General features: G+C 39.1%; 1 protein-coding gene across 1 annotated transcript in view; it reads left to right on the top strand.

Moving 5' to 3' along the window:
* The window catches only part of LOC133058998 (contactin-associated protein-like 3), a 191,032-nt gene extending 183,907 nt beyond the window's left edge, over nucleotides 1-7,125 (top strand). Inside the window, exons 21-23 of the mRNA XM_061146042.1 lie at nucleotides 1,542-1,772; nucleotides 2,026-2,097; nucleotides 6,684-7,125. Coding sequence (XP_061002025.1) covers nucleotides 1,542-1,772; nucleotides 2,026-2,097; nucleotides 6,684-6,877 — 497 coding nt within the window. The 3' untranslated portion in view covers nucleotides 6,878-7,125. The remainder of the gene's footprint in view (nucleotides 1-1,541; nucleotides 1,773-2,025; nucleotides 2,098-6,683) is intronic.
* Nucleotides 7,126-19,470: the final 12,345 nt, after the last annotated feature.

The raw sequence follows: 19,470 nt of genomic DNA, 5'->3' as shown, positions 1-19,470 counted from the left end.
CTAAATGCTCACTTTATTTTTATGATAACAATAGCCCTTTATTTTTTACAGTGTCCAGCATGTATGTACTGGATGATACATGTTCCATAAAAGCTATTTATTATTATTTATATTCATCAGGAAATGGAGACAAAAGAGCAATGCTCCTCAAAAATTCAAACTCAACAGAAATAAAGGTTGTCCTCTGAGAGTTTATCTACAACATCATGATAGATTGGATCAGAGCTCAGATTTTCAGGGTGAACTTAAAGGCTGACTATTATGCCAGCCCCCTGGAGGAGGGCACAACATCCAGCTCCAGTGTTCTTGCCTGGATAATCCCATGGACAGAGGAGCCTGGTGACCTACAGTCCAGGGGTCACAAAGAGTAGGACCTCTGTCACAAAGAGTAGGACCTAAGTCACAACTGAAGTGACTTAGCATGCATGCATTGTGCCAACCAAAAAACTTACAGAATATATACACATATTCTGTGGCAGATACATGCATTCATTAAAGAAGAAAGAATAATATAATGACCCCCACTTACTTGCCCCTTCATTTAACTTCAAACAGAAATAAAAGTACTCAGGGTGGTTTGAACATTAAAGAATAACCTCTATAAATCGCTTAACACAATGCCCAGACTATAGGAGTCAGTTGGTAAATTCTTGGTAACTGTTTATGATTGTTTGAAAAAGAAGAGACTATGAGCCTTTCTACATGTGATGAAGCAGGAAGGAGTTTGACAGCAGATGCCAAAGTTGCCTCATACTGAGGTGGTTTCCTCTGTGCGGGACGCAGACACTTCCTTCTCTGACTGACACATGTAAACTTGAAGTCTACAACTAAGGGGCCTTGGGTGAGATTTCGTGCCCACTGAGCAAGTGCACTGCGGGATGCAGGCATCAGTGAAACGAAGGAATTGATGTTCTGCTCTCCTGTGTCAACCACGGCTCTTCTTTAGGTCTTAATAACCAACCTCTGTCAGTTTGGGGTGAGGAATGGGGATCAGGAGGGGGTTGGTGAGGGCAAGTCTTTATTTATAGAATAGGGATTTATAGAGATCACACTTTTGGAGAGGGGGAAAGAAAGTGGGGTGCGGAGTTCCCGGGACAGCAGTTGTGGGTAAGAAGATGCCCTCACTGTGAGGCTCAGAACTGTCAGCAAGACTGAAATATTAATTAGGAGATAACTTCAGAAGGAGTTCCCAGAACTCTGCCGTCCCCCAACTCATGAGACCTAGGTCACCAACCATGTACAATACTGGTCACAAATCCCATTCAAAATATTCTGAAAACTGCATTGGTGGAGAAGGATTTCATTCGCCCGTAACAGTGACTGCATCCAAGGAAGCTTTAATTTTCCCCACGGGGAGTATCAACCAAGGCAGGGCATCAACCAAGGCCTCTCTGGTACGGCCGTGGACCTTTTCCTAAGGAAGAAGGAGGAAGGGCTTGCAGGGGCCTCGGTTCCTCACTGCTGCGCAGGGGCAGGCTGGTCCCGCGTCCGCGCCAGATGCCCAGGAGCCCTAACGCTGTGTCCCGCTTCTCTGCCCGCAGAGCCCCTCGGCGCGGACCCGGACACGCTGCGGGCGGGCGCGCGCGGCTTCACCGGCTGCCTTTCCGCGGTGCGCTTCGGGCCCGCGGTCCCTCTGAAGGCGGCGCTGCGCGCTGGCGGCCGCGCCCGGGTCACCGTCCGCGGACACGTGGCCCCCGCGCCCGGCTGCGCGGATGGGGCGGGGCCCGGAGCCCCGGCGCGGGAGGCCACCCGCCCTCTCGCCGGCGGTGCAGGTGTGTGACTCAGTCCGTCTCCATCCCCTGCACCTGCACTCGCTTCACACGCCAGCAGGATTATGCTCAGAGTCTCCATGCCAGAGGTTTCCCAAAGTCCTCAATTCATCTTCTCACTTCTCTGGTCCTTCCATTCTTGGTTCTTCGTTTCAAATTCGTTTCTGTGACTGCATTATCTGCTCCTCTTTCAAATGTTTGTGGAGTTCTCAAAACTCCTTTCCACTCTCTGTCATTCTCCCTTTTTCTACTGTAGGTCGTTCTGGACCAACAGATGAGGGACAGCCCTTAGTTAATGCGGACAGAAGTGACTCCGCGGTCATCGGAGGTAACGGGGCCGCGAATGACCTCTTCCTTGGTTCTGTTGTCGCTGTTAGCAAAGTCCAAAAACTATCTGAGAATCCGTGATGACTGTGAGGTCAATGGCAGACCACGTACATTTGCTAAAATTCTTGATGTAACTGCACCGAACTCAGCTCCTTTGAAAAAGCTTTGTAGAAGGAACTGATGGCTCCTCTTTTTTAAAGGATGGTTGCAAACTATAATAAGAAGAGGTTTTTCACTTGAAAATAGTCATTGGTTTCTCTCAGAATGTATGCATATTTAAGACACATTTACTTTTACTTCTTTGATTTAAAATAGCCATAGGTCAGCCCCTTAGCCCAGAACACTTAAAAATAAGATTAAAAATAAAACATAAAGTAGCACTGAAATATATACACTACTGTGTGTAAAATAGCTAGTGGAAAGCTGCTGATTCACCTTGTTGTATAATAGAAACTAACACAACATTGCAAAACAATTATTCTCTAAATTTAAAACGAAAATAAATTTTATTTTAAATAAAAAAAATGCAGCATTTATTGGGAGAAGCACCTAAATTATACAAATTGCCATTTACCGAAACATAAAGATATAAAACTGTATTTAGCATCAAGCTTATCTTTGGGCAGAGAAATAGGTAGCTATCTATCTATCTAGATAGACAGATATAGATATCCATTAAGTAAATCCATTCATATATATATATGAAGAAGTAAAAGTAATTGCACTTTAAATATCTTCTATTATATCCCCTGAAACAAAATTTATCCAGGTGGGACTCAAAAATTAATATTCAACTCTCCCACCTTATCATTCAAAGAACATTTTAATTTGTTTAACTAGATTATGGAAATGTGAGTCAGTTTCAAAGTCTGCCTGGTGAGCAGAAGTAAACTGCTGTCCATTCTCTGCCACCTCAAAGTGAGGTAACTACTCCTAGAGCTGGGTGATTGGACTGGGGTCCACTGTTTAAGCCAGCTACACACCTGCTCAGATCGGATCTGCCTGCATTTATTAAGACACCAGGTTTCTCCAGACAATTAGTGAAGTATTCAGACATTTTAAAGTGCTGATCAAATCTATGTAAGAATGTCATTATTTCCATTTCTGTATCAATTACTTTTATTTTTGTAATGAGTGAGGAATATGACCTCCATCTTATAACTCCAAAAACAAATAAAAGCCATAAATATTATTTATAATGCATATCCAAAAGGAATAACTTTCTTGTTAAAATTTAGATTAAGTCTTAATCCTAAATCATTCTTATTTATTTTTAATGAGAAAACTTCACTATAATGTCAAAGTTAAGTGAAAATAAATCAACATAAATGTGATTAATATTTACAAAGTAGGAACCAAAGTTCAAAATTTTGCAGATTATCATAGTTGGTGCCCTTTTATTAGAGAGAACAAAGATAAAAGTCAAATTGATGATAGAACAAAGATGTGGTCCTTAGAGTTTTATTGCCTGCCTGTGTGTGTGCTCAGTCGTTCAGTCATGTCCAACTTGTTGGGACCCCATGAACTGTAGCTGGCCAGGCTCTTCAGTCCATGGGATTTTCCTGGCAGGAGTACTGGAGTGGGTTGCCATTCCCAGGAATTGAACCCAAGTCTCCTGCATCTCCAGCATTGGCAGGCAGATTCTTTACCACTAAACAGAGTTGTATTGCTTTTGCTAAAGATCACTGGCAAGATGTACAAAGTAAGTTACTCTAGTGTCACTCCCCTGGGAATTCCCTTTTGGCCCCTGATACACAGGAGCCAAGCACAGAAGGTCTTAGGGGCAGAGGGTGCAGTTTCCTGGACCCTACGATGTACCTGGACCTGCCTCGATCTGTGTGGCGACTGGTGGCCCTGTGGTTTGTCAGTTACTGAGTACCTCGACCTCCAGTGTATTGTTCCTGAAAGAACTATCAGACTTATAAAAAACTGATCATAGACTTCACCTTTGTGTGAAATATTTGATCTGTTTAAAGGATTATCCCAATAGGTGAATTTCTCCATATTCTGCATTTTGCATTTTTATTTTCTCCCCTGTAAACAAAGGAAGCACTAGGAAAGGAGTATTAACCTAATCAACATTCAAACCTGGTAAACCAGAGATCACAGAGGATTTCTTGCCAAGCGATCTATGCTGTGGATGGGCAGATGGATGGATAGAGAAAGATATAGACATGTAGATAGAGACACAGACAGGTGTGAGCACTTGTCAAAAACACATTTACACTGGAGTTGCTGATAGGAAGGTTATAGAAGCCATCAACTGCATTCTTCAAGTTATCTCAATCTCTTCAGATAGAGGGTGGAGATGGAAGTTATTCTAGGAGCCCAGCAAACCTCACAAAACAAAAGCAAGGTAAAGTTAGAGGTGATCAATCACACACAGAAAATCCTGGGTGTAGAGGTGGGTCAGTGTAATGGTGACAGTCATCATATAATCAAGTGGTTTGATCATTGTTACTGAGTTAGTGGTCCCTGATACTAAAATTGGATATGATATAGCTCTTAAAACAAAGCTCTATGACTAAACATAAAAATAATTAAAGTAACTCTGTTCCTGGTTCTCACATGAGATGGAAAATATATTGAAAGTAATGGATATTCTACTTATGAATAAATATTTAATAGTATTCATAGAGTAGTAAATATGCTACCTCTTCTCAGCTAAGGAGTTTGAGTTCCTGATAGCATGTGCTCATCAGGAATCTTTGTGACCAATTGCACTCAACCAAGCTTTGAGTTTGTTGGGCTCCATCACACTTGCTTAAGTCTGTCCCAGAGTATAATAAAGAAACTTCATTTTGCAATACAAATTTTGATTCACATGACTAAACACTAACATGTGTTTGCTTACATTTGTTAATTGGAAATACTAATTAATGCCTGTGCCAATCATCTTAAAACAATATTGACTAGTGAATGTTCCTTTTTGCCTGTTTCAGAATGGATTGGATATTTATTCTTCACTAATGTGATATAGCTTGACTTAACATCCCTATGGCTTAGCTTGATGGTGCCCTAAAATAATCTGTGAAACTTCTGAAATAATACTGATACCCCAGCCTCCCACCAAAAATTCTGAGTTATCATCTACCATGTAGCCAAGGTTGAGAACCACTGGCAAAGTTAATGTCTTCAATACTTAAAACATTTCCAACATGAAAAATGTTTTACTTTCCATACAACTGAATGTTATTAATATTTCTACAAGTTTTTATAATATATTAGTTATCAATTGCTGCAGGACAAATTATCACCTATTTAGCAACATAACACAATCCACGTGTATTATTCCTCAGTTTATATGGGTCAGGAGTTTGGACACATCTCAATTAGGTCCTCTGCTTAGGGTCTCACAATCCTCAAATGAATGTGTGTCATTTGGGATCCTGGACTGGGGTCACATTTGAAGTTCCCTGTTTCACTTGCATAGATCATTGGCTGCACTCATTGCTTTGCAGCTGTAGCGCTGAGCTCTTCTGGACTTTCACTGGTTCACAGACAGAGCTCCTTGTCACGGGGTGGCTTCCCAGCATGGCCCTTGCCACCTCATAGCCAGCAGGAAGAAGGAGACTCCAACAGTACGGGTGCTACAGTCTTATCTAACGTAATCATGTACAAATAATCAGGTGCAGACCATCAGCTTTGTCATATTGTATCGGTTAGAAGCAAGTCACAGGGGGATCACACAAGAGTGTAGACCCCCAGAGGCAACAATCACTTAAGACTCTCTTGGTCTCCTGGACATAAATGAAATATACGCCACATTACTGTAGTTCAACCGGGTATCAGCATAACAGTTTAATCAGATTTTCATTAAAACAGGTAAAAATTTGGCCACTTGATGCAAAAAGCTGGCTCATTGGAAGAGACTCTAATGCTAGGAAAGATTGAGGTGAAAAGAAAAATAGGGCAGCAAAGGATGAGAATGTTAGGTAGCATCATCAACTCAATGGACATGAATCTGAGCTCCCTGGTGACGCAGATGGTAAAGAAGCTGCCTGCGATGCAGGAGACCTGGGCTCGATCCCTGGGTTGGGAAGATCCCCTGGAGGAGGGCGTGGCAACCCACTCCAGTGTTCTTGCCTGGAGAATCTCATGGACAGAGGAGCCTGGCGGGCTCTCCAGTCCATGGGTCACAAAGAGTCGGACACGACTGAGTACCTGAGCACACTGGGAGACAGACCAGCCTACTGGGAGGGTGGAGAAGCTGTCACAATGAACCAGTCACAACTTAGCAACTGCACAACAACAGCAAAGCATTTAATCACTCTATCATGGGGCTACACAGTCTATGCCTTTTAAAAATAAAAACCTGCCTACTCAGTTAGCCATGCAGGTATGACCTAAGAGGCCCATGGTGCTTCTGCACTTTAGTGTGAAGGCATTAACTGGAATCCAATCAGATACGTCTTTGGAATTAAGGCGTAAAACCTGTGTCTAAAATACGCATGGACTTAGAAGTAACCTTAATGTTATAATATTACTTGGTTTCAAATTTTCCAATGATAAGTGGTGCTAGGGTGGATTCTAGTTGGGCTGCCGTTTACGGTTTGTAATCTGACTTTGTATCTCCCCTCTCTCTAGGCGTGATAGCGGTTGTGATGTTCCTTTTGCTCTGCACTACTGCCATTGCCATACGCATTTATCAACAGAGGTGGCTATACCAAAAGAATGAAACAAATATTCCCAAAACTGGAGACAATGCTGAAACTGCTCTGAAAAGTGAGCTCAACATGCAATGTACAGTCAGTGAAAGCCAGAAAGAGTATTTCTTCTGATCTGCTGTTGTGACTTGCTGATCACTGTGATGCTGTGACTTTCTTGCTAAGCCAGGGGCTCCCAGGGCATGAAACCCACCTGTTGTCCTCCTGGGACAGGCGGGTGGGGGTCCTGCGCCACCAGCTTGCTCACAGATGGTCCCTGGAGGCTCTGCTCAGCGCTCCTTGATCCATTGATGTCACAGTGACTTGGCGTGCCCATTCGTCACTGATTGGCAGTTTCTGACGGTTCCAACTTCATCTTCTGAAAGGCAAATGTATTTTACATAATTACTTCCGGTTTTAAGTGAGAAGAAGGATTCAAGCTGTGGCCATACTCTTAAAAATACAACATGAAAGTTTGTTAACTTTGGACTCTAATGTTTTGTGTTATGTGGAAACCTACAGGATGCTTCATTTATCACTCACTTGCTGACATTTGTAAACCAGGAAGTGCTTCTCAGATGGCCTTCAGCTGCATTTCCATATTCCTGTGAACCAGAGCCCATTGGCCAAACACTGGAGAAAACATTTTTTTTTGGCTGATTGTTTCTCCTTTTGTGTCTTTTAAATAAGTTTTGATACACTTTAATAATGAAATGAGTGTTGAATGTCAGCTATGAAATTCTACTATTAAGTTCAGATGTGGAACAGAGAATTCATGGGTAGAAAAATGTGTAAAGGATATTAATCTGTGATAATTTGCTTATTTTTCTTTGTGATTTGTCATTATGTTCTTTGTAAATTGTAATAAGGATAACCTAGTAATCTCACAGAAATGTTTATTTTCTAACTAAATTTGTGCCCATATATAAATTCCATATTTAACACTGGAAATGTATCCATTCACATCTGAATGAAACATAATCTTAAATTTGTTTCCTTTATATATGGGATGGTTAGGTCACTTTTCTTTGCAGTCCTGTGATTTTTTTTTTTTTTTCCTGGAAGTTGTAACAACTCTTTGCTTTCCTGTGACTTTATGTTCATCTATTAGGAAATAAGTCACATTTTAAACTAAATCTCTCCATTTCCCTTTCTAAATTGTGAGCTTATCTAGGCAAAGCATTCCTTGAGTTACCTGCTCACCTAGCTACTATTTAGAATATTAGTGGAAGAATGCTTATGCTAAGGGAAAATGCAAGCTGTATGATCTGAACTAAATTTGTCATTTCAGGCAAAATTCTAGAATCTTGAGATATATTTCCAATAGAGTACCCCAAATCGGCTAGTTCATTTTAAGTAGGGTATATTTGAATATTAGGAGAGCAAAAAATCATATTAACTGAGAACTTATCCAGTAACTACTTTTGTAGCAGTGGTCATTAGATACTCACATGACATCACCATTTACACTGAAAAGCCACTTATAATAAAAATGCACTGCCCTCTCCATATCCCACCTGCCGTGTGCCTGCCAGGTACTAACTTTGACACAAAAAGATCACTTGGAATTAGATGTATTTTGCCTTGCTATTACCTTTTGTGTGTATACCTACTTTTCTGTGTTCTTTTTAATAAATGGGAAAAGATATCCTCTAATATTGTTTTTTCTCAAACATTTTTTCTTATATTTTCTTATATTAATTTTCTACAAGGTATAAAAAGCTACCACAGATTTAACACAATACACATTTATTATCTCACAGTTTCTGCGAGTCAGGAGCTAGGCATGGGTTTCTTTTTACTGAGACTTTTGCAAGGTTGCAGTCAAGTGTCTGCCAGGGCTGTGTTTTCATATGGAAAGTCAGTAAGCAAGGGATCTGCCTCCTTACTCCCATGATTATTGACAGCCTTTCATTCCTTACTGCTGGAGGACTTAAGAAAGCTTCAAGGCTAGTGGAGGAGAGACTCTAGAGCAAGTATGCTAGCAAGACAGAGTCTTATTTAAGGTAAATGTGATCATAGGAATGACATACCCCAATTTGCCATGTTCTGTTGGTTAGAAGGGATTCGCTGGTAGCTCACTGGTAAAGAATCCGTCTGCAGTGCAGGAGACCCCGGTTCGATTCCTGGGTCGGGAAGATAACCTGGAGAAGGGATAGGCTACCCACTCCAATATTCATGGGCTTCCCTGGTGACTTAGATGGTAAAGAATCTGCCTGCAACGCGGAGACCTGGGTTCAATACCTGGATTGGGAAGACCTCCTGGATGAGGGCATGGCAACCCCCTCCAGTATTCTTGCCTAGAAAATCCCCAAGGACAGAGGAGCCTGGTGGGCTACAGTCCATGGGATCACAAACAGTTGGACACGACTGAGCGACTAAGCACGCACATTAGTTGGAAGGAGTCCCAGGTCCCACACATACTAAGGGGAGGGTTATATCAAGACTTAACAGGCTGAGATCATGGAGACCACTTTAAAGTCTATCTGCCGTGATGCTGTATCTATACTGATGTTTATTTGAATGATGAAAGGAGTTTAGGATCTCGATATAGCAATATATAAAGGACTACTTTGGTAAATGGTGTGTGTAGGTTTTTCCCAAAGGAATGTGTAGTTTGGGGAAGGATCCAACATAAAAATCATAGGCTCCATTAAACACATAGCTGAGTGTAAACATCATTAAGTTACATCATCTTTAACAAGTGATCACCTTATGTTCCAAAAGAATGCATCACTTTGGTACCTGAAATTTTACAGATTTCTAGATAGTGAAATCCACTGCACTCTGATCTCTTTTCTAAAGGGGAAACTTTAAAATATTTTTACTGAATTTCAGTGATGCATCATCCACATTCCCTAACTGATTTGTAAACTTTTCCTGCTTATTTGTTAAAAAACAACAACAACAAAAAAACATTTTTGAATTAAATTAGAAAAATATTTTTAAGAGTTGAATGAAATTTGAATTATGAAATTATATTGTTTCTCCCCTAAGATATTAAAAAATGTGTGAAGGTATGCATTCTGTACTGGTGTGTATATTCCTTTATCTCTACTTATTCTCTATATAGGGAGTCCTGTGATCTGCGAATATTATTTATGATGGCATTTAGCTTGTCATATGAAAAGTGAGACACGAAGTAGCTGATATAAGTGGGGGCTTCCCAGGTGGCACGGGTGGTGAAGGGCCCACCGACAATGCAGGAGACCTAAGAGGTGCGGGCTCGACTCCGGGCGAGGAAGATGCCCTGGGTGCAGGCAGGGCAGTCCGTTCTAGTGTTCTTGCCCAGGGCCATGGACAGAGGAGCCTGGACAGAGGAGCCTGGTAGGCTACAGTCCCTAGTGTCACAAAGAGTCGGACACCAGTGAATCGACTTAGTACTCACGCACAAATTAAAATACCTATAAATGTAGATATTTAAAACTTTGCCAGAGAACCACAATGTAACAGTCAGTAAGTTATTTGTTGAATGTGTGTACTCAAAACTGGTTAAATGTGATTTTCCCCAGACAGTTGGTTTCTAGAGCACTGATTATATATACAGATGTCAGTTGCAAACAGTTCAAAGATAACAAGCCCTCAAGTTTTATTTTCAAATAGAAAAGGAAAATAACATATAACTAACACTCATTATTAGGACTAGAACTTAGGAATTCTTGTTTACCTCATTATGAAGTGAACCCCTCCCCCTATTACCTCCCCAGTATTATTTAATCACTTAGACAAACATATTGGGGTATTTATATTCTATTTGTCTAAGTAAACACTAGACAATTTTTTCACTTGCTTTCATATAGAACTTTTGATAGATAATAACTTTCAATGGAATTTTGAAAAGTAAAAAATGATAATCATGGTCCTTACCTTGAAAGAAGACAAATATGATAGAAGCACTTTCCATCTAGTATATGTTAAATCCAACTAGGTAGTTGGATTGTCAAACCATGCTTTAAACAAAGAGGATGAAATGGACATATGTTAAATAAAAACATATTTAGTGGGTTACTTAATCTACTGTTTTGCAACCCAGTACAACAATGTTTGAGTCCCTCCATGCCTTGAATAGATCCTGGCTGTCTTTTTCCCTTTTTAAGTTTTGCTTATGGTAAATGGCAACATGGAGGAAAGAATAAAAAAGAAAGTGATAGACATGAAATGGCCTTCACACTAAGTGGAGGGGACATGGATTGGTGTTTCTGTGTACCAACAGCCAGACTGGAGCCCATGGGTGTGTTAACAGGTTGAGGGAGATGATAGATTTTATGCACATTGAAAATAACTTACTACTTCAATTGAACAAAAATATTATTAATGAGATAGATCTATGGACTACCTAAACGTACATGCAACTACTACCACTTTTCGAGAGGATGAAAGTATAAACACTTGTTTAGCAAATTTAAATTCGGAGAAAGAATTGAACTTTTATAAGAAAAAAATTCTTATTCTCAGAATCATAGAGATTGTCTATCAACAGGAGAATCATCAAATATCCTTCCATCTGACATAACCTCTCCCTTTGCAGGCTTTCTAAGTGAGTCTAAGTTGCTTCTTCCAAAGTAATATCATTAATTTGTAACTCAGTCCGGTTACCCGAGCCTTGCTTTGCTATACACGTTTTCATGGGTGCAGCTTCTGCTAGTTTCTGCTGCACATTTCATCAGAGCATCAGCCTTTAGTATGTGGTATAATTCAAGTACAAGTATGGGTTTTGTTTTAGAAGATAGGTATGTGTGACTAAGGTGTATGGCAGGATTTATCATACATAGATCACATTGCTGGGAAAATAAGCTGAATTGCTACTTACTATGAAACTTCTGTTTCAAAATTACTAGTAATGTAATACATTCACCAACCTTTGATTGTGACTGGAAAATGATGCATATTCCATCTATTTTATCATTATTTGTGTTGTGTGCTGTGCTGTGCTTAGCCGCTCAGTCATGCCTGACTCTCTGTTACCACATGGACTGCAGCCTGCCAGGCTCCTCTGTCCATGAGATTCTCCAGGCAAGAACACTGGAGTGGGTCGCCATGCCCTCTTCCAGGGGTCTTTCCCGACCCAGTGTTAAGTATTACCAAACAGAAGTTTGTGTATCCAATGCCCAGTAAGACCAAACAAACCAAAGTTCTGGAGCAGAGTGAGGTTTATTGCAAGGTCATGCAAGGAGATGGGTGGCTCATCCCCACACCCCACCCCATCCCCCACCCCCCCCCCCACCCCCAAAAAAAACCCCAGATCCCTGAAGGGTTTCAGGAAAGCATTTTTAAAGACAAGTTGAAGGAGGGGCATGGTTAGTTATTGCAAACTTGTTGGTGTCAGAATCCTTTGTTCTTGAAACTCCCCATGTAGGTCAGGTCATGATGTTCCTTTAAATCTCTAGCAATACAAATGTTATTCTCTATTCTGCAACTTTTTATCTCTATATAAATGGATAAGTTTTTTTTTTTTTCTTTAAGGTCAGAACCATGAGAATATGTGCTATCCTATATATTTCATGCTATAAAGTAAAGTGAAGTCGCTCAGTCGGGTCCGACTCTTTGCGACCCCGTGGACTGTAGCCGACCAGGCTCCTCCGTCCATGGGATTCTCCAGGCAAGAATACTGGAGTGGGTTGCCATTTCCTTCTCCAGGGGATCTTCCTGACCCAGGGATATAGACAGCATCTTTTTACAAAAGCCAGAGTGACTAAGCACAGCCAACAGAGCACAAAGGAACAGATCTAATACAGAGCTGGATTTGTTTTTCTCTATTGCAAGAGGATGAGATGCTGGATTCAGAGTTTATCATTGACTTTGTAAACACTAATGCTCAGATCTAAACCTGCCTTTAGATTTGAAACATGAAATCTTATAATCTACTAAGACTTAAGAAATTTCTTAGCATGGAATATCTACAACTGAATGTAGTACTTCGTATCACTACTCTTTGACTTTAATTCTTAAAACCAATCAATGGCGTACACTATTTATAATTGTCTTCTTCTTTACCGATCAAAGACTTGCAGCACCAGGGCTTGTATTGCTTAGATAAGTGTCACACAGACAATAAATTACTGAGGGACCGTGGAATGCAGGTTTTGACACTTCCAACAGTTGACTTGCTCTCATTTTCTGCAGGAAGTAAATATAATCCACGGCTAGATTTCTCTTTTGTTTGAAGATATGATTTATATGTCTAAAAATATGAAATTCAAACTATTCTGCCTAAAAACACACTTGCACAGTCACACCACACACACACACACACCCACCCACCCACACACACACACACATGACTTAGTGGTGTCAGATTTGTGCTTTAATGCTTCCTAGAATATTTTATGTGTATAGAGAAATACTGGTGTTTTCTTTAATTCTCAATATTTTAACCACATTTGAATCCATCAAGTAGAATTTTTTTGAACATCATATACACAAATACACAATACACAAATTAGTTTGTAAATATTAGTTTTATAAATAAAATTGCCTTATAAATAAAATCAGGCTGACTAAAGCCATCATCAAATTACCTTAAGTATTTTATTAGTTAGAATGTTTAATCTATCAGTTTCTCCTAAATTTTTAAATTAACCTTAAAACCAGAAAAAAAAAAGAATACTCAAATTAAGAAGTGATTTGAAAATTTTGGTAACATTTACGCCCAATCCATTACAAAACCATTGATAATGGGGTTTATATTCATTTGTATTGTTTTCAATGTATCTGCTTTTCTGAAGTTTACAGCAATATGTATGCTCATACCTTCTAGGGGATTTAACAATTTGCTTCACCTAAAATAAAAATACATTCTCTCAAACAAGCTAGGGTGGAAGCTTTTAGCTACCAGCCAAGGATTCTTGGCCAGGATGTGCACTGGCTGTATCTTTCAGGATCTGTGAAGAGACTGTGAATTAATTATTTTGTTATGCTGTTTGACCTGATACCTATTTAGTTAATTTATGTGAATTTCAGAACCTCTGTTTTCAGGCCAGAAATTATTTTTTAAGAAAACTTATCTTAATTCCATTTATTCAGCCTTTCCTACTGTTACACATAAGCTTATAAAAATTTCTTAAATACAGAGATCAACTAAATTAAGGGAAAAATTATTGATTTTTATTCTAATTCTAATTAGAATTATTTGTACAATAATTTTAGAAAAACAGCTATATTTTATCTCCATAATATCAAACTTTCATTTAATGGATCTTACAGTCTCAACTTGTTTCAAAGACCTGTAATTACTATGATAATTTGTATTCTTTCTTGGCCGATCCAATTGTATGGCATCCCCTGACTCCATCGTTCTTCCAGAATTATTCCAGATATTTTTTAAAAATAATTCTTGCTTTCTGTCAGCAACATGATGTTCCATCATGTCTTGCTTTTCTCTAAGACATGAAATTAGCCACCCTCAAGGAGTCCTCTTTCCATTTAGTAAATTATTGGAAATTCAAATAAAAACAATACGGTACATATGAAAATGTTTCTCATGTATACTGTGGGAAGGTAGGATTGTTGGAGCACTTTGGAGACAAGATTGGAAAGAATATTTTAAGGTAATCAATTTAAAGCAATTATCCCACTTTTATTAGTGGATATGGGGAGAGTGAAGTTTGAAGGGTTCCTGCCTTGTGGACCTTGGTTCTTGGTAAGGATACAAAGAACAATCTGAGGTCTTACTTGTGGCAAAAATAAGTTTACTGAGGCAGGAACAGAAGGAACACCTTGAGGGAGAGATGGACCAAGCCAAGAGAGACACTGGCACTGGAATGGTGAGGCAAGAGGCCTTTCGAGACGGGGTTTTTACATATTCATCTAGCCGGGTGTGGACTGAGAGTTTTGATTGACAGTTGTAAGTTACATAATGAGATTCTATTGTACAGGTCTTTCCCGTAATCCAGTCTATTATAATAATCAGATGTATGTATGTATGGAATATTTATGAACCCTTAATGGGCTCTGGGCTCCCTAAATTCACTTGAGGACATAGTTGTACATCAAGAATGCATGTGCCTGAGTTGGAGAATCCCCTGTGGTTAGTTAGTATCCAGTGTGTGCCTAGGGTTCATGCTCTGGAGTTGTGAAAGTCTCTGTGGTTATTTCGTAGCATGCCTCTGAACTCTCCTGGGCCCCACTGGGGTGTATCTGGGTTGAGATTTTAGAGATCAGCTTGCATCCTTTTCAGCTAGGCCACCCCTTGGTTGCTCATGCCTAACTTCCTACCTAACAGTTTTAGGCTAATTATGGGCTAAGAAAAAGCTAACTAACCCATGTGAAAGGCTTAGTGCAGCCCATTGCACATAGTAGGTGCTCTTGTAATTTATTGCTTTGGCTGCTTTGATTGTTAGTTTGATCATATATCAAGGAGGCTGAAATGGAAATTTAAATAATTATTTGGCTATTTTTTCAATATGAGCTGTTGATTCAAAGATTTTAGGCCCTGTGGGAAAACTGCATCAACTGAAAGTAACTAGTTATTTGCCATTTTGCAGAAAAAGAATTCCTACAAAGAAAGCAGTGAAACAAGTTAAGTATTTATTAGGAGGAAAAAAGAGTGTAGTACATGTGGATAAACATATGGGCAGACTCAGAGAGAGAGAGTTGAGCCCTCAAAGTAGTTTAAATCACTTTTATGGGGCATTTCTTCTGAGTTTCCTTTAGCTAATCATTTTGATTTGTCTGTTCCTGAGGCCATATTTGGTTTATCGCAGGAACCTCTTGTCTGTGCTCATCTCTTAGTCAAGATGGATTCTAGGGAGGAGGCTTATAAGTAATTGACATCATTTACTATGAGGTGATGGCCCTTCCCTTTTTGACCTCCAAGCAGCCTTTCTGTATATGTGTAGTTAGGGAGATGTTCTTGAGTTTGAAAACAAGGACTATATGGTCTTCTATCTGAGGAGGACTCAGCCTCCTCCATCATTCTGCTTTTGTGGAGTTTTTGTCCACAGGGGAGAAACTGTTTAGCCTGGGGCCCATCCACCTCCTGCCTCCTGGCCATTGGCCACCATACTGAATGGCAACAGAGGGGATAAAACAAGCATGAAGAAGGCATTCCTAGGAACTGTAAGGTGTGAGATTCAAGAAGGAAGGAAGTGCATAAAGACTTAAATGTGTGACTAAACCAGGATAAGAAGTGAATATATGAAGTAATGATGATGGTGAAGTTCTTGTAGGATTTTTAAAAAGAATGAATAACAGATGTCAATAAGATGGTGAGTCTGTTAATATCCAGATGAACTGTTAATATTATTAACATGGTAATTACATATGGCTCAACTTAATTCATTCTAGGTTCTTACATTGTTAGGGAAGAGGATAAGGGTATGATTGAAAAGAGAGACTGCTTTGAAAGACTGGTAGTGAGCCAAAAAGGCACAGCTGGGAGAGAATTATCTCAGTGTTCTGGGTTGAGCCCTTTGTATTTAGGTGTGGACAGCTGGACACTGGCAACTCTATCCAGTAGCACTTTTTTAAGGGATTAGAGGGTTCAGGGAACAGAGTCACATGAGGCATTTATACGATAGTTATTCTTTGTGTTTGATTCTTTCTTCCCACCTGAGCTGTGTGGTTTTACAAAGTGTTTCCTCTTAATGTGTCCCAGGTGTGAAGAGAATCCCAGATATCAGCAGTCAAAATCTTTTCACAAAAATTCTAAGTCCTGGTGGACTCAAGTTCTACACTTATTCAAAGAACAAGTACTTCCAATGTACTTGTAGTTCTAATGTACCTTTGAAAAATATTTCAGGTTAAAGAAGCACATTTGTGATGGTAAAACCAGACAAAGATAATATAAATGACACCTTTAAATGGTGGTTTATTGAAGGCTGTATCCAAGGATAGGATGTTGAATCTTGTCAATGCTTTCTCTGTAACAACTGACCTGATTATGTGGTTTTAGTCCTTCATCTTGATAGTGTTGTGTATTATGCTGATTGATTTTTATATGTTAAATCATTCTTGTATTCCAAGAATAAAGCTTCCTTGGTCAAGGTGTGTAATCCTTTGAATATGCTGTTGAATTCAGGTTACTAACAGATTAAGGGCTTTTGCATTGACATTCATCAGGGTTATTGGTTTATAATTTTCTTTTCTTGTAGTTTTCTTTATCTGGCTTTGGTATCATGGTAATTCTGCCCTCATGAATTGAGCTTGGAAGTGCTCTCTCCTGCTCAATTTTTTGGAAAGAATTTCAGAAGATTAGTGGTAATTCTTCTTTAATTGTTTGGTGGAATTCTCCAGTGAAGCCATCTGGTCTTGAGCTTTTCATTGTTGAGCGGTTTTTGATTAATGATTTAATCTCCTTACTAGTTATTGGTCTGTGTAAAATTTCTAGTTTTTCATGACTCAGTCTTGGTAAGTTGTGAGCTTCTAGAAATTTTTCCAGGTTATCCAATTTATTAGCATACAACTTTTCATAGTATTCTATAGTACTTCATAGTATTTATCCCTTTTTATTTCTTCGGCATTGGTTGTAATGTTCCCTTTTTCATTTCCAATTATATTTGTTTAAGTATTCTCTGTTCTTTCTTACATAATCTAGTTAAAACTTGATCTTTTCAAAAATTTAGTGTCATTGAAAAATGTTGTCATATATTACAAGATGCATAAATCTTGAGGACATGATGCTAAGTCATATAAGCCGGTCACAAAAAAATAACTGCTGTATGTTTCCATGTATATGAGATAATAAGTATTTAAATCGATAGAAACAGAAATTATAATGGTGGTTACCATGGACTGAGGGAGAGGGGAATAGGGAATTGTTTCATGAGTATAGAGTTCCAGTTTTAAAAGATATAAATGTTCTGAGATCTGTTTTACAAGGTGGATATACTTAAAACTACTGAATCTGAATCACAGGACACTTGATATTGTGCTTTTTATTACCACAATTAAAATATACCCACACCCAAATGTCCTCTCTTTAGCCACAGGACACAGGAAGGGGCAGCCTACAAGACAGAAAAAGTTTAGACAGGAGCTCCTCTACTTCAGGCAACACCACTGAAAAACTTGTAGTCTCATTTTCAAACTTCTGAAAGTCAAGCAAAGATCCTACACTTCTACCCTTGCAATGCCATGATGAACTACCCCAGTTCATGCTCCCCACCAGCTTAGTGTCAGCAAGGTGTGACTGTAAAGTCAGCAATTCCTTTCCCAAACAGACGGTATCAGGGAGAACCCAAAGGAGAGTGAATTTTCACCTCCACCCTACAAGGGTGTGGCACAAGAGGCCTGGTGGATAGTCAGTACCTTCCCTGACTGCCTTTGTCAACAAGGATACTGTCTGCTCCCAGCCGTGTCATTGAGGCCATAGCGAGAGAAGCCACAAGATACTTCTACCTGTCCAAGCAAGGGAGGTATCTTAGAGACCCAACTGGAGAGTCAAAGCCCCTAGCCCTGCCCCAGAGTAACAAGGATCCCTCATGCGGGCCAAGCAGGCAGAGTGGAAGGACTCCTACTCGATCTGACAGAATTAAACTGGTATTCTCCACTCCCTCCACAAGACCAGTGTCAAAACAAGTGAGCTAAAATGGGAGGTTTAAAGATGCAGATTCTTATAAATATAATGCCCCAAATGTTCCGTTTTAGTAGAAAATCACTCATCATATCAAGAATGAGGGAAGATCCCAAACTGAATGAGAAAAAGCTATCAGTAAATCCCAAGCTCAAGGCGGCAGAGACGTTAGAATTATCTGACAAAGACATTGTCAGCTATCATTAAAAAGCTTCAATAAGCAATTATGGGCAAATAAATTTGACTAGTCTAAGTCAACGTGTAAAACTTTTTGAATTTTTTCTGTTTGGAGGTTGTTTAGTTTCCTGCATGTGTAGATATTTTAGATCATATTTGATGTGTTTTTTTAGCCATTATTTCTTCAATAATTTTTCCTGTACCTTTTTCTTTCTTTTCTCTTGCTAGAGTTCTTATTATGCATGTGTTGGTATACTTAAGAGTATGCCCACATCTCTCTGAGGCTCATTTCATTTTTATTCATTCTTGCTTCTTTTCAGCTCCTTAGATTGAATAATCTCACTTAATCTATCTTCATGTTTAATTATTCTTTCTTCTTCCAGTTCAAATTGATTATGAATGTTTCCTGGTGAATTTGTAACAGTACAGAGAAATTTTATTAGTTCTTATTTATAATTTCTATGTCCTTACTGATTTCTCAGTTTGGTGAAATATTATTGTTGTACTTTGAATTATTTAGATGCGGTTTGCTTGGTTTAGTTTTTGGATGTATTTGTAATAGTTGGTTGTATATTTTTGTCTGCTAATTCCAACAACTAGGTCATATCAGAAGATTTTTCTCTTGTACTTTTCCACTTTCTTTGCATGTTTTGTAATTTTTTTGTTGAAACTGAACCTTACAGATAATATATTGTAACAAGTCTGGAATCAAATCCTTTATTCTTCCATAAATTTCTTGCTGTCAAAAGATTTCTGTTGCTGTTGGTTCTCTCATTGTTGCTTATTTATCTAGGTACTTTTCTGAACTAATTATACTGATTTTATATTCCCAGGAGTGTGTGATCACTGAGTTCTCTTTTCACTTTTTTTAAGGAAGCTTTTGTTTTCATATGAAGCCTGAATTCCTAGGGGCCACTGGTTAGTGTAATTTATTGGTTAGTCAAATTTCCATAAGACTTCCTTAAATTCTGTATTTGTACGTCTTCTATTCTTTGCCAAGAGTATCTACCTGAGAAGGATTACCTTCAAACTTCAAGTG

The sequence above is a fragment of the Dama dama genome, chromosome 7, assembly GCF_033118175.1.
Source record: "Dama dama isolate Ldn47 chromosome 7, ASM3311817v1, whole genome shotgun sequence".
Taxonomy (NCBI): Eukaryota; Metazoa; Chordata; class Mammalia; order Artiodactyla; family Cervidae; genus Dama; species Dama dama.
The sequence above is the reverse complement of the archived record's forward strand: the minus strand, read 5'-3'. Positions and strand labels throughout refer to the sequence as shown.